This window comes from Mercenaria mercenaria, chromosome 11 (assembly GCF_021730395.1).
Source record: "Mercenaria mercenaria strain notata chromosome 11, MADL_Memer_1, whole genome shotgun sequence".
Lineage (NCBI taxonomy): Eukaryota > Metazoa > Mollusca > Bivalvia > Venerida > Veneridae > Mercenaria > Mercenaria mercenaria.
The window spans coordinates 21,341,353-21,358,448 of record NC_069371.1 but is presented as its reverse complement, the minus strand read 5'-3'; the positions used below and the strand labels follow the sequence as shown (position 1 = coordinate 21,358,448).

The 17,096-nt window shown below is 34.9% G+C and overlaps 2 protein-coding genes across 4 annotated transcripts in view; one reads left to right on the top strand and one right to left on the bottom strand.

Annotated features, from left to right (window-relative positions):
* The window catches only part of LOC123532112 (SWI/SNF-related matrix-associated actin-dependent regulator of chromatin subfamily D member 1-like), a 117,917-nt gene that overhangs the window by 90,260 nt on the left and 10,561 nt on the right, over positions 1-17,096 (bottom strand). The gene's annotated exons all lie outside the window — the stretch shown is intronic.
* On the top strand, positions 6,791-15,827 carry LOC123532114 (steroid 17-alpha-hydroxylase/17,20 lyase-like). Its single transcript, XM_053518711.1, has 8 exons — positions 6,791-6,922; positions 10,190-10,438; positions 11,065-11,267; positions 11,815-12,064; positions 12,399-12,576; positions 12,942-13,094; positions 13,581-13,685; positions 14,076-15,827. The coding sequence occupies exons 1-8, from the start codon at positions 6,911-6,913 to the stop codon at positions 14,408-14,410; spliced, it is 1,485 nt and encodes a 494-aa protein (XP_053374686.1). The 5' UTR covers positions 6,791-6,910; the 3' UTR covers positions 14,411-15,827.

Genomic DNA, 17,096 nt, shown 5'->3' with positions numbered 1-17,096 from the left:
TCGAAAAATTTGGCCACACAGATATAAAGACTTATACAGTATTCAATTTCACCAGTCTAAGCTAATCTACTTTATAAATTGATTGTTCAACTTCACCTAATTTCTGCCTTCCAGACTGATTCTTTAATATCACCTATATCCACCAATCTTCTACCTTACAGACTGATTATTCTATTTCACCAAACTTAAAAACTGATCATTCAACATCACCAACCTTTCGCCTTAAAGACTGATTCCTCAATGTTGCCGTTATTCTACTTATAGACTGATTCAGGAATAGACTTTTCCAGCCCTCTAACTAGCACACTGATTCTTGAAAACCTCTAATCTTCTACTTTACAGACTGATTCTTTAATTTCACTAATCTGATACTTTATAGACTAATTCTTTAATTTCACCAATCTAATACTTTACAGACTGATTATTTTATTTCACCAATTTGACATTTACAGACTGATTCTCAGGGCTCACACTCAGTGGCCTACAAAAAATAATAGCCAACTTTTGAACCTATAAAACAAGAGGACCATGATGGTCCTGAATCGCTCACCTCTTCCCACATGATCCAGTTTTGAGTATGACGTCGTTTTTTCTATTATTTGACATAGTGACCTAGTTTTTGAGCTCATGTGACCCAGTTTTGAACTTGACCTAGATATTATAAAGATAAAAATTCTGACCAATTTTCATGAAGATCCATTGAAAAATATGGTCTCTAGAGAGGTCACAAGGTTTTTCTATTATTTGACCTACTGACCTAGTTTTTTAAGGCACGTGACCCAGTTTCAAACTTGACCTAGATATCATCAAGGTGAACATTCTGACCAATTTTCATGAAGATCCATTCAAGGGTATGGCCTCTAGAGAGGTCACAAGGTTTTTCTATTTCAAGACCTACTGACCTAGTTTTTGATCGCAGTTGACCCAGTTTCAAACTTGACCTAGATATCATCAAGATAAACATTCAGACCAACTTTCATACAGATCCCATGAAAAATATGGCCTTTAGGGAGGTCACAACGTTTTTTCATAATTTGACCTACTGACCTACTTTTTGAAGGCACGTGACCCACTTTCGAACTTGACTTAGATATCATCAAGGTGAACATTCTGACCAATTTTTATGAATATCCATTCACAAGTATGGCCTCTAGAGAGGTCACAACGTTTTTCTATTTTTAGACCTACTGACCTAGTTTTTGACCGCACATGACCCTGTTTCGAACCTGACCTAGATATCATCAAGATGAACATTCAGACCAACTTTCATGAAGATCCATTGAAAAATATGGCCTTTAGAGAGGTCACAAGATTTTTCTATTTTTAGACCTACTGACCTAGTTTTTGACGGCACGTGACCCACTTTCAAATTTGACCTAGATATCATCAAGATGAACATTCAGACCAGCTTTCATACAGATCCCATGGAAAATATGGCCTCTAGTTAGGTCACAAGGTTTCTCTATTATTTGACCTACTGACCTAGTTTTTGATGGCATGTGACCCACTTTCGAACTTGACTTAGATATCATCAAGGTGAACATAATGACAAATTTTCATGAAGATTTCATGAAATATATGGCCTCTAGAGAGGTCACAAGGTTTTTCTATTTTTAGGCCTACTGACCTAGTTTTTGACCGCACGTGACCCAGTTTCGAACTTGACCTAGATATCATCAGGATGACCATTCAGACCAACTTTCACACAGATCCCATGAAAATTATGGCCTTTAGAGAGGTCACAAGGTTTTTCTATTATTTGACCTACTGACCTAGTTTTTGATGGCATGTGACCCAGTTTCGAACTTGACCTAGATATCATCAAGGTGAACGTTCTGACCAATTTTCATGAAGATCTTGTGAAATATATGGCCTCTAGAAAGGTCACAAGGTTTTTCTATTTTTAGACCTACTGACCTAGTTTTTGATGGCACGTGACCCAGTTTCGAACTTGACCTAGATATCATCAAGGTGAACGTTCTGACCAATTTTCATGAAGATCTTGTAATATATATATCCTCTAGAAAGGTCACAAGGTTTTTCTATTTTTAGACCTACTGACCTAGTTTTTGACGGCACGTGACCCAGTTTCGAACTTGACCTAGAAATCATCAAGATGAACATTCAGACCAACTTTCATACAGATCCCATGAAAAATATGGCCTTTAGAGAGGTCACAAGGTTTTTCTATTATTTGACCTACTGACCTAGTTTTTGAAGGCACGTGACCCAGTTTCGAACTTGACCTAGATATCATCAAGGTGAACGTTCTGACCAACTTTCATGAAGATCTTGTGAAATATATGGCCTCTAGAGAGGTCACAAGGTTTTTCTATTTTTAGACCTACTGACCTAGTTTTTGACCGCACGTGACCCAGTTTCGAACTTGACCTAGATATCATCAAGATGAACATTCTGACCAATTTTCATGAAGATCCATTGAAAATTATGGCCTCTAGAGAGGTCACAAGGTTTTTCTATTTTTAGACCTACTGACCTAGTTTTTGACGGCACGTGACCCAGTTTCGAACTTGACCTAGATATCATCAAGATGAACATTCTGACCAACTTTCATAAAGATCCCATGAAAAATGTGACCTCTAGAGTGGTCACGAGCAAAAGTTTACGGACGGACGCACGGACGCACGCACGGACGGACGACGGACACCGCGCGATCACAAAAGCTCACCTTGTCACTTTGTGACAGGTGAGCTAAAAATAATAGCCAAAACTGATGACTTTGTGGACCTTTGCGTGCAATGTTTATAAAATAAAAAGAACAAAATTAATATGAAAAGTAGTAGCCCCAACAGGGGGTGTGGGAATTGGGGATTCAGGGAAATTACCTCCTAATATTGGGGGTGGGGCCCCACTATAAATGTTTTCGAAGATAAGGCCTTAAAATGCTACATTGTAATGGATTCTGAAGGCATTTACTGGACACGTATTTAGTTTGTGTAAGGCAGCTGAAATGGTTGATATTGGCTGACATTGTTGACTGGGCAATGGCTCAAGCCCCATTCATGCACACACAATATGGGTACAGTTGCACACAAGGGAAAGTTTACCAAGTCTTGAGTATCAATCATGTTTATATTTTTTCTTTATATATATATCAAAAGTGTTTTCATGATTATTTTGACCACAACTGCACTTAAATTGCCCAAAAATTACAAAACAATCGGGCCACAAAGATACGTGATATCTGGCATCTATGCAAACTACTGAATTACAGCGTTTTGATGCTTTATTCTATAAAATTACTTACTTTTTCTGTGTTTTAGAATGTTTTTACTTATGCTGATGACAGCTAGTATGCAAGCAAATTTGTTGATTTTTGAGCTTGCCGGTATCGGCCATGTTACTAAAAATAGAAACAAGACTGGCTTTCCCGATCATTTCTGGGTTTAATGTGCAAAACAGACATACATGTATATGATGTCAGAATTATCTTGGTTAAAAAAAAAATATTAAAAATATCTGGCCTGTAACATCTTAACACATTCGCGTTTTTTTCAAATTCTGGTTTAAAAGTTTACGAGATTTTCTCACTTCGAACAATTGCATTTTAGAATAAAAAGAGATATAACCTAGATTCTGATTAAAGATATTTTTAAATCGTCAACAATTAGGTCAGTTTATAATACGTTTTTTACAGATAATTAAATTATCGGTAATTAAAATAGATGGCAATTTAGGTTTTCATCAGGAAATTGCCAGTACAAATTGGTTTGTCGTCTGCCAAATATAGAGTTGATGAAAATTTGCGTTGGCGTTTGAAAATGTCCTCAAAAAGTAGCCTGCCAGTTCAATGTGATTTAAATGCTAGATTAGTAAGATTAAATTCCAGTTATAATCGATTTAATTGTCGCCTGCATCCTACCACCTTAGGCAATGTTATTGGCATAGCTGATGGGTGTTTGGAATACAAGAGGTTATAAACAGTCTGCTGAAAATTTATTGATTTTCTACACCAGCTGACCACAGGTTACTGTTTCAGTTGGCATAATTATTTATGCAGCTATTAAGTAAAATAATTGCCAGTTCCTGTCACCAAAATGAAAAAAATATTCGCCATTTAAATAAAATAATCGCAAATGGCGATAATGGCGATTGACAGCGTGAGCCCTGGATTCTTCAATATCATCAATTTTCTACCTTACAGTAATTTTCAATATCTAAAGGGATCTATCAAACAGAGTAAAATATTTCATTTCCCTTTGCAAATCTGCAATCCTACTGGATACATCATCAGCTATATATTTTACTGGCTTAATCCTAAATATCATCAACCTTAAATCTGTCCACAACAACCTAACACACAGAAAATTTCAGACAGAAAAGAATGTCTTTTATACTGATTTAGTGATTAGGACTCTTAAATATCATTTAAAGCTTCTTACAAAAACTCTGTATGCATTTACTGACCAATTTTTTTGGCATTAACCCAACTGAACTTAGAAGACAATTTTCTCTTTATAATTTATATTTAACAGTACATACATTAGTTCTAAACCAGATTTAAGACAAATGAAAGGTGTGATATCTCCTGTTCCAGATTCAAGACATCGACAAGATGTTTAGATCTAGGTAGAATGTTGTTCACCTAAGGCGTTAAATTGGGAATAACTTTGTAAACAAGAGGGCCATGATGGCCCTATATTGCTCACCAGAGTTGATCTGGCATACTGACCAAGTTTTTGACCCTGTACGACCCAGTTTCAAATTTATCTAGAGATCATCAAGACTAACAGTCTGACCAAGTTTCATAAAGATTGGATCACAACTGTTGCCTCTAGAATGTTAACAAGTTTGTCCTTTGATTTGACCGGGTGACCTAGTTTTTGATCCCACATGACCCAGATTCGAACTTGACCTAGAGGTCATCAAGACAAACATGCTGACCAATTCTCATGAGTTTCAAACTTAAACCATGGACTCTTGAGTGTTAACAAGATTTTCCTTTGATCTGGCCTACTGACCTACTTTTTGACTCCACATGACCCAGTTTCAAACTTGACCTAGAGATCATCTAAACAGACATTCTGACTAAGTTTATTAAAGATTGGGTTACAACTGGCCTCCAGAGTGTTAACAAGTTGACCGAGTGACCTAGTTTTTGACCCCACATGACCCAGATTCGAACTTGACCTAGAGACATTCAGACCAAGTTTCAGACTTGACCTTGAGATCATCAAGGCAAACATTCTGACCAAGTTTCATAAAGATTGGGTCACAACTGTGGCCTCTAAAGTGTTAACAAGGCAAATGTTGATGGACGACACATGGCGGACGACTGGCAGACGACAGACAATGACCGGTCATATTACCTCACCTTGAGCACTTCGTGCTCCGGTGCGCTAAAACATCAAAACAGAGTTATGCAACCTTTGCACTGCATGTCAGTTAGTATCAAATTTTTATCAAAATACTTACTTCTTACATTGTTATGGTGTATTTAAGCTTCAGTGCTCGAAATAAATTAATATCTGTCTGACTGAGTGCCTTTTGCAAATCAAATGACCACTTGCCTGGCTAGAGAGAACTTTAGACAAGTACTATTTTCTTTGTGATCAAGTGATTCAATCCTCAAAATAAATTTCGACAAGAGCTGTCTGTTGACAGCGCACTCAACTATTCGAAGAATTGATGGAAGTATGGGGTCAAAATATTACCAGAGATTTTCAGACAAAAGAATAAAAATAGATAAGACAAAAAATGTACATGAATTTGTGGATTTGGATAAGTCTTGCACTATATGGCAATGTGTGACCATGATGGTAAGCAAGTGTTCAAAGTTTCAAAGCCATAAATTAAACAGTTCAGACAAAATATGGAATGGTATGCAAAACTTAACTAATTTCTATGTCAAAAAGGGGCCATAACTGAGCTACAGTCCTTGTCCTAGTTATGTAGTCTTGCCTTAGTAACATATATAAACTATGATTCTATACAAGTGGTTCAAGTTTCAAAGCCAAACAGGTTTGGCAAAATATGGACTGGTATGAAAAATTTAACTGATTTCCAAGTCCCAAAAGGGCCATAAATCAGCCAAAATAGTTGACAGAGATTTGTACTCTTGCCTAAAGATGGAAATCATGATAATAAGCAAGTGTTCGAAGTTTCAAATCCATATATCAAATAGTTTTGACAAAACATGTACTTCGAAAATTGAACCAATTTTCAAGTCCAAAAGGGACCATAATTCAGCCAGAATACTTGACAGACCTATGTACTCTTGCCTGCAGGTAGAGACTAATATAATAAACAAGTGTTCAAAGTTTCAAAGCCACAAGTCAAATAGTTGTTACAAAACATGGACTTGTACTAAATCTGAACCAGTTTCCAAAAAGGGCCATAATATAGCCAAAATACTTGACAGAGTTAACAAATGTTCCAAGTTTGAAGTAAATATCTTTGATGGTATACAAGATATATTACCATTTCATAAAAAAACTTTAATCAACGCCAACGCCAGGGTGGGTAGTATTATGAGCTCGCCATATTCTTCGCATAGTCAAGCTAAAAACTTATTTTAACACCCATTTAACCCAATTTCAAAATTATCCAATTACAATAACAGAAGATTAAAATTTGGCAAGCTGGGGTCACTATTAATATTTAATGTCTTTTATTGAAGGTATATTGAACTTGATTTACAATACAAAACATGATTACCATCTAACTGTTTTGATGGGAAGCCCTTACCTACTTTAAAAAGGTTTGTGCCTTTGCTCATAGGTTAAAACTAGGTCTATAAAACAATGCCTATGCATTGCTGAGGTGAGCTAAAAACTGAACATTATTTTTTTTATCGAGATTTTCCGTAGTATAAATTTGACAGTCCAGAAAGAAATCTTTATATTTGGTACAAACTTTTGAAGGTATAAAGTGGAAAACATATTTTTACATGATGTTTTGGGTGAGTTGCGAAGTTTTGACAATATACTGATATATTTTTCTTTCACTTCGATATTATAATAATGAAAAAAAAAATGTGTGTGAATCATGTAAATTGTTTATGCAATATTATTTTAGTTTGTAATTATGTTACACTTTTTGAAAAAAAAATTTTTTGCTATTAAACATTTCTAAATTTTTAATCATCTTTAAAATATAAATGACACCTGCTTAAAGTTCTTTTCTAAGTACAGATAGTTAAGCATGTACGCATGCATATTATTAGAAAGGTCTTTAGGATCTAAATTAAAGTCATTAATATTAATCATTACTGATAATAAAAATTTGATATAATTTTAATGAATTAAGTTCTCCTTTGTTAATCTCCTAACTGTGGATCTCCGCTGAATGGGGTAGTAAAATTTAGGTAAGGAAACTGCCCTAAATTTTTAATATTTAAAGTATAAATTTTAGGTAAGAAAACTGCCCTAAATATTTAATATTTAAAGTATAACTGACAACATTTTTAGCATGTTGATTTCAAATCTAATAAAATAAATTTTACATAAAGCATGAAAATTTTGTTAGCTGCAGTTTCAGTTACAAAAAACTTTCTGCCATACGGTGTGTGGACATATTTCACTACAGAAACACTAATAAAATTGGACTTTCATTTTCAAAATTTTTTTAAAAGGAGTCTTCTGTAATAAAAATGTACTTTTCATTCAAAATTTTTAAGTTCTCAGCATATGACTGAGTGTAAATTTTTTGTGATGAAAGGCTCTTTGAAAACAAGGTATGAAGATAAAAAGTCTGATTTTCTATGTATTTGTACAAAAATGACAAAAATGCCTTTACCTCAGATAATTCAGTGATGATTTATCAGACCATCACTTTCATATCTGATTTAAATATAACATTTTTTTCTATAAGGTTGAATATCAAAGTAATAAATGCTTGAATTTCTGAAAAATTGGGGTCGATTTCTTACGTAAAATCATTATTATTATTTACCTTTTCAAAAGCATTGACCTCCAGATAGTATGACAACAAAGAAAAAAAAAAGAAAAAATTTTAAGATATCAGAAAATTATTGCTATATTTCTTGAGAAAGTTTATGATTGTTGGAGCTACTAGTCCTAACCGATATATTTCAGTGACCTTCAAATACTTATTAGTTGTACTTTAACTGTTACAGTAAATGAACTCTTATTAGCTTACGAAATGTTTAAAGTTTAACTATGACTATTTAGAATATATAACCTAGTATATGCCACTAATTTTACTTGCTGCGGAACTGTTTGTTCCATAAATTATCCCTACATAAAATTATCCTTACATGAAACACTGTAGAAGAAAAAGAAAATAGTGGCATAGAAGTAACACTTTCATTACAGTGACAGCGGGGAAACCAGAGAACAGTATCCAATGTAATTAATCAGCCCCATAAAATTTGTTTCTCCAAATGATCTGAAAGCAGACTTCCATCTGAAACCGACCTGCTCTGACATGCTTACAGACTACTTTTTCAAAGAACAGGGAAATTACAATGTAAAATAATTTATGCTTGCAGCAAAACTTGGTATTTACCAAGACAGTTAATCTTTAAGCTACCGAAAGTACAGCAAAAATACCTGTGACCTACAGTTTAAAGCAATGAACCATACAATAATTGTAAACTATGCTACCAGTAATCACCTGAACAGAAACCCTATAAATAGTTAAGAATGAACCTAAAAAAACCTTGATTCCTAATTTGGAAGTATTATGGCCTTGAAATCTAAATACCTACAGAAAGTTTAAAATAAAGAGTATTTGTTCCTCTTTGGTTGATGTTCAATTACATTTACTGTTGAGGTCACTAACCTTTATTACATGTATGTCTAACTATAACAAAAGAGCCTTATGGCCCTTGATACAAGACTTGTTTTAAGTTTTCTGTACGTAGCTGTATAGGATCACCCAAGGGTCATTCTTGTGAAATGATTTCAATTTAAGTTCATGCCATGTCATTGGAAGAGTTTTTATATAATTTGTGCAGCCAAACAAAACAATTTGAACAACTTTATAGGAGAACTCAACAGACACATTCATGCCAAATTTCATCAACTTCCATAAAAGTTAGTTTAAGAAAAGAATGCCATTTCAGAAAAAAATGAATAAATGGACACCTGACAGCCTGTGGTAACAATACAATGTAGCTCACTCTTAAACACAAATTTGGCAAAAAACAAATTCAACAAATTAATGTCAAACACTGAACAGCTATAAATTATGAGACACTTTTGTTATAGAAGCTTTAAGAAAAATCTTTAAAATTGTAACAAGAACTGTAATTTGTGTAGTGAACAAGAGCTGTCTCCATAGGATGACACATGCCCCCGATGGCACTTTGAATGAATAGTTATGGCCAATGTTAGAGTTTAGTACCTTTGACCTATGGAGCTGGGTCTTGTGCGCGACACGTCGTCCTGCTGTGCCACACATTCGTGTGTAGTTATTATAAAATCCATGCATGAATGACAAAGATATGGACCGGACATACCCATCAATGCACTATCATGAAAAATGACCTTTAACGTCTAAGTGTGACCTTGACCTTTGAGCTACGGACCTGGCTTTTGCGTGCGACACGTCGTCTTACTGTGGTACACATTCATGCCAAGTTATTTGAAAATCCATCCATGGATGACAAAGATATGGACCAGACATACCCATCAATGCACTATCCTTTAACGTCTAAGTGTGACCTTGACCTTTGAGCTACGGACCTGGGTCTTGCGCATGACACGTCGTCTTACTGTGGTACACATTCATGCCAAGTTATTTGAAAATCCATCCATGGATGACAAAGATATGGACCAGACACGCCCATCAATGCACTATCCTTTAACGTCTAAGTGTGACCTTGACCTTTGAGCTACGGACCTGGGTCTTGCGCATGACATGTCGTCTTACTGTGGTACACATTCACACAAAGTTATTTGAAAATCCATCCATCGACGACAAAGATATGGACCGGACACGAAAATTGCGGACAGACCGACAGACTGACAGACGGTTCAAAAACTATATGCCTCCCTTCGGGGGCATAAAAATGTTTAATTAATAGCTCTCTGAATGTGTTAGTCTGTAATCTGAGATTTTAGCTGTACTAACATAGAGAATATTCACTTAAATAATGTTTAATATTTAATAAATACTGTCCCTTTAATTTCATTCTGTATGAATGAACTGTAAAATCTAAAACTGTTATCATGAACTAAAGCTATTCTTTTCTGTTTTACAGTTGCTTGGCTGCGTCTGTCTTCTTGTCTTCTTGTACCCGATTTTACACGATCTGTACCTCATTTATATCAGAGGGATGCCCAAAGGACCCCTCTCACTGCCAGTCATAGGCGGAGTCTATTGTCTGAACCCCAAAGTACCTCACCTTTCTCTGGAGAAACTTGGGAAACAGTATGGGAAGATATTCAGCCTCAGGATGGGTCCTATGGGACGGGCTGTATTTTTGCAAGACATTAACCTTGTTAATCAGGTATATGACTTTTTTTTTCCTTTTTGGTTATACTGACACAATTTTAGGTAATATAGCGATTTTCTAGCTTTTTATGGTGGAGGGAGACCCCATTACATCCCTCTGGACATTATTTAAGGCATAGAAGGATACCAGAATAGAATCAACAATGTCCCGTAAGCCAGCTGCATGCATGGTTTCTTCTACAGCCTGAGAAGACGCCAAAACATTACTTTTTGTTATCAAAGGGAGACAACTACAAGTCACTAGCTAAATCAGAATGTTACACATTAATGTCCCTTCACACAGAATTAAATTTCTATTTGTTGGGTTTAACAACAAACCAAGACAATTAAACATCAATATTACCATTTTCAAGCTTATCCAGGTAGAACCACGTACCCGGATGAATTCCTCACAAGACAGAAGTCTACATCTAAAATGAGGTTTTAAACCCATTGATTCAAAGTACATGACCTTAAAATCACTCGGCCACCAGGAGGCTCTTACTTAAAGTTACCTTTTCTCCAAAGCAGATGTTTGAAAGTTGTTTTAAAGCAAGATCTAACATAAAGGTTCCTTTTCTTCTTTTAGATACCTTACAGTCAGAGATCTAACACTTAAAATAACGCATTCTTTATGTGCAGATGTTTGAAAGTCCAGACTGCCATGATCGTCCAGACCTTCCAACATTTCATGAAGTCAATCAAGGTGCAGATGGGATTGGATCATGTTCCTATGGTTCCAGATGGAAAGTAATGACAAAAATGTTTCACAGAGGACTTGCACGATTATCAACAACTTCTGTTGAAGAAAAAGCAACAAATGCGTATCATCAGCTCACAGACATGTAAGACAATTATGCAATATACATATCCATCAAATTAAAAACTGTCAGTCTTTAAGCTAAATGATGAAATACTATGTTCATAAGTGAGCTATAATCCATATCACACACTGTTTTGCCTGAATCTACTCCTATTTCTGATTTTTCATGTGAGTCCATTTGAAAATTGTAGTCACTTTCCTGTGCCAAGATTCATGTTTGTTACAAAATGCATATTTCAATGTAAATGAGCATGATATCATAATATTAAAAGAACATAAATTTTGTATGTTTTGAGTGAATATGGAATATATCTCACCTTGGAGCTATGCACTTGTGAAAATATGTAAATTGTTTCACTTCTCATAATACTATTACAATGTAAACAATACAACAATCATCCACTGAAAATAATTATGTGATAATATTCAACTATGAGTCACATACATGAAAGCATGAGGTAGCAAAATTTTGACGCAGGCCTTTCTCTCCCTGTGGAAACTTCTAGTGAAACAGGTAATTTGGAATTATGACTGAATATTTAACACTAAATGACACAGTATTGTTTCAGGTTTGCAAGTAAAGGAGCATCACAAACATACTATCCACGGGGAGATATCATCAAAGCCTGCTCTGCAATCCTAAGCTCAATGGTGTATGGTATAGAGTCTGAAAGCTTAGACTGTCCAGAGCTGAAGTCTAGAATCCACTACCATTCCATGCTAATGGCCTGTCTAAATCCTGCTAATCCTATGAACTTAATACCTATACTGTGGAAACTTCCATCACCAATCAAAACCAAATTACTGAAGTGTATCCATGTAAATTTTTAAAGATCAGCAATGTAGGAATTTAAGTAAAACAGAATCAAACATACTCAAAAATTGAGACTTCAGTGGTTACTGTTTATTTTCTTACCTGAATTGTAACTAATTGTAAACAAACAGCAATTTTAGTCTTTTTAGGGATATGTAAAAAAAGAGTCTTACTAGTATATAAATATCCTACTATCATCCATGGTTATGCTAAAATGGGTATCTATAAAAATCCTACTCCAAGATTCTACATAACTGGCATTCTATATTTAACTTTTTAAACAATCACTAAACAACAAAGCATGAAGCTTTTAGTTTAAGCCTAGAAATTCTCTTGCAGGAAAGGGATAAGCTATTTGACCAAAGTTTTGAGAACCATGCAGAGAATTACACTGGAGAAATAGCAGATGTCCTTGGCATTATCACCGACTTTGAGCTCAACAGAGAAAGCAATGATAAAAATCAAAATATCTTAACAAAAGATTTATTTTTATCAACGTGGACATTTTATCTTGCAGGTATGAGCTGTTTCAACACATTGAAAAGCTGACTATGAAGAAAACTTAATTTTTTTTCTTTTTGATTCACCCTTGAACCTGCAGTCACTAAAATCCAGTATTAGTTTTGTATGAGGAAGCAGTGGGGTTTCACGCCAGCAACCTCAAAATTTCTTATTCACTAAATATCCGTTTCCTTATTCGTAACAGCCTAAAGGGTAATGAATAAATTTTATTTCACTTTTCTAACAATAAATTGTAACAAATTATCCAACTTTTCCTTAACTTAAAGCTCACTTGTCTATCCTGAAAATGGTGTCTTTATGTCTAAGGGAGGTAACTTATCAATAAACCTGTTACATGTATTTCATATCTATTCCTTACAGGCTGTGACACAACAACCGACTCGTCTATGTGGATATTACTGTATCTGTGTGTATTCCCAGATGTGCAGGAGAAGATGAGGGAAGAAATTGACTCAGTTTTTGGAAGCGATGCGGAGAACATTCTTCAGCAAAAGCACAAACTGAATTACACAAGTAAGTAACATAGTTCAGACCCCACTGGACTGGAAATGGGGCCTTAGTGATAGTGTGGTTAAGGTTGCTAACTTCAAATCTTTTGATGTTACAAAATGTGCCAAAATTAATGTTACGAGTCCCAGAAAAACTCATAATTCAAACTTCAAAATTCATCATTGCAAAAACATTCATGTGCTGTTGTGTTGTTTTTCATACAGGTATGTATTCTTATGTAAGGTTTCTATATACATGTAGGAACGTGTTTACCAAAATGGAATGTCTCTTGTCCATTTCATGCATAGCCACTTACTGTATTTAATGGAAGTCTGATATTAAATAGTTTCGAGTGATTAATTCTATGAACTGCCTCAAAAAGTAATATATTCAGATCTTAAATATCTAGATGTAAAAATGTAAGAAAATACTTGGTTTGAGAAACTGCTACCTAATACGGACTGATGTTCAAAAGCAGTTTTAAAAAATATTTAAATAAATCTGTTTTAGGGGCTGCAATACTAGAATGTTTACGTCTGAGCAGTCCTATTGCCATAGGACTCCCAAATACTACCAACAGAGATTTACTGATTGGAGGGTACAACATACCTAAAGGTAGGAGAAGCAAATATTTAAACTACTTAAATTTTTATTTCCACTTTATTTTACTCAAAATAAGTGTGAAAAGCACCTACATGGGACCTTAATTTAAAGCACAGCAGCTTCTTAACCCTTATCACACTGGACACGATTGATTCTGCCTTTGCGACCAGTGTAGATCATGATCAGCCTGCACATCCATGCAGTCTGATCATGATCTGCACTGTTCGCCATTCAGTCAGTATCTTTTTGGTAAGCACCCCTTTTAACAGTTAATGGTACTGTCCAAATTGAAAGCGGACAAGTTCATTATAGAAATTTAGCAAGGTAAGGGTTAAGTTTTGCACCTAGCTGACAAAATAGTTAAGGTATATAAGACTGTATAAAATGGTGTTATCATTTCAGGAACAGCCTTGATGGCATGTCAGTGGCACATCCACCATGATGAATCTCACTGGCCAGATCCGTTAAAACTCAAACCTGAAAGATTCCTAGACACGGATGGAACTCTCTACTCTAACTTTCACATCTTCCAGAAGATGCCCTTCATTCCATTTTCCCGAGGCAAAAGGCCATGCCTGGGACAGACAATAGCACTTGACTTGTTGCTCATATACGTAACATTACTGCTGAAGAAACTGACTGTTATGCTCCCTGTTGGTTTCAAACCCGACATGTCTGGAAAAGTCCACTTCAACCTACGACCCGACGAATTTCCTATAGAATGCATTGTGAGGTGAATCAGAATGAAGGGACCCACAAATCATAAGTCCTATGAACTTTGTAATCACAGAATGCATAACGCCCAGCATAAACAAAAAACAATCTTCTAAACCAAGAACACAGAGTAGACTGAAAAAGACTGAATAACAGACAATGCAATCTGTGTTGGCAGCAACATTTTTCAAGGATCTGTCTTAAGTTGAAGTCTCCAAAGAAAGAAATGAGCAGGAAAAGGATGTTCTGCTTGAACTTAGCAGCAGAACATAAAGAGCTAAAAAAGAAGTCCTTGAAAGCAATTCTATTTTCATAAAGCATTTTAAATAAATGAACAAGGATCAACTGCTCTAACAGTGGAATTGTTGAGGTTCCTTCAAATAAACGTCACTTGACAAAAAATTTCACAAGATCAGTAAAACTGATCTTCATAAAACTATTATGTATAATATTGATACAATCTGGCCTTACAGAGGTTAGCTTTTGTAAAACTATTACTCTTTTACCATGTGTTGACAATGCAATGTACAGGTATATATATTCATTAATATAATAATTATAAATATGCACAGCAATGCAAAAATCATTGTAATTTTATATATCATTGTATATATATATATACTAGTATTTATTACATGTTCTCCTGTTAATTATTGCAATATTACAGTGAAATATATTTCTGACTTGTCTACTGCTACATGATAGGAAAACTTTATTTGTTTTACATTTAAGTTAACATTTTAATTTAAAGATCAAAATGTTTCCACATGTGAACTCCAGATCTTACATTTATCACACATAAAAATACTGTCTAGAGATATACTCGGTGACATTTTTTTTCTGTATATAATTACGTAATTTTTTATATATGAGCCACGCCATGAGAAAACCAACATAGTGGCTATGCGACCAGCATGGATCCAGACCAGCCTGTGCATCCGCGCAGTCTGGTCAGGATCCATGCTGTTCGCTAAAGGTTTCTCTAATTGCAATGGGCTTTACCAGCAAACAGCATGGATCCTGACCAGACTGCGCAGATGCGCAGGCTGGTCTGGATGCATGCTGATCGCAAACCCACTATGTTGGTTTTCTCATGGTGAGGCTCATATATATTTTTTTAATATAATTTTGTTATAAAAGTTATTTAAGTATGGATTACATATGGACCTGTCCATTTTTAACACTGAACATCTTTATTTTCAAATATCAAATTTATCTGTAATTTACCATGAAGTCATCCAAATTTTAAATATTTATCACTGTTGTCATTCTCTTTTATGTACATAACATTTTTATATTTAATGGGCTTCATCCTTGTATAATACAGACCACTTCCTAACTGAAAACTAGATTTGTAAATATAGAATACAGATGCCTTCATCTACTGTCACTGTATGCTCATATTTTACTTGTTGACAATAAAAGACTATTTAGACTTTCTGATTCTGTTTATTGTTAAGAAATCAAAACTGGATGCAGGGGTTCCATTTGACCCGGGACCCCGGGTCTGGACCCGGGAAATTTTCAAAAGACGCTCAAAGGACCCGGTATGATACTTGCCTGTGCGTCACTCAGGACCCGGGGGCATTTTCCTTTGATAATCCTAATCCAATTTACAATAATTTTAGTTGATTAGGCAGTCAATTGGCAATAATTAGATTACTGAATAACAAACTGGATACAAAGTGTGCTTGATATGATTATATGAGCAGCTGACCGTTACGATCTATAGCAAAGTTTCCATAATAGAAACAAATAAAAATGCTTTCAATAAGCTGACATTGTAAGTACTGAATAGCTAAGTTAATGGAAAAGAAATTAAACACAGATATTTTATCAAGAATTTAATTCTAACTTTAGTTTTCCATATTTGTCACCCGTTTTCGCGACCATGATTTTCGGACATTTCTGTCATTTCCAACGAGATTTTCTAGTGCGACCTTAATAATAAGTCAATACAAGAGCTGTCCGGAAGACAGAGCGCCCAACTTTTCTCAGTGCTTGACTCTGAATTAGAGCTTTGCCAGTAAAAACTTTAACCAAAAAATTCTAAGTTAAAACGGGACACAACTCTCAAAATTCAAATCAGAGTTACGAGTATTGTTTCTCCTGGTGTAGACTTTGATAGTTACTAATTATTTTAAGTTTCAAGTCAAAAGCTTTGAAAGTAACAGAGATATTTGACATTATCAAAAACTTTAACCAAAAAATTCTAAGTTAGAAAGGGACATAACTCTGTCAAAATTCAAATCAGAGTAATGGTTATCGTTCTCCTGGAGTAGACTTGATAGTAAATAATTATTTTAAGTTTCAAGTCAAAAGCTTTGATAGTAACAGATATTTGACTTTATCAAAAAATTTCACCAAAAATTCTAAGTTAAAAAGGGGCATAATTCTGACAACATTCAAACAGAGTTATGGAAACTGCTTTCGCTGGTGTAGACTTTGGTAGTAAATAACTAGTTTAAATTTCAAGTCAAAAGCTTTGATAGTAACAGAGATATTTGACTTTATCAAAATCTTTAGAATGGCAGTAATTTGTGTCTATTTTTTGTAGGTTACATCTATCTTCTTTTTAGAAAGCGCTAAAGGGCAGGTAATCCAGGCTATACATTATGACTTTAAGATATGTTGCAGTTACTCCCCTTACCACAGCTCGACAGCATGTTGTGAAAAGGAATCAATACTACAATAGAATATATGTTCATT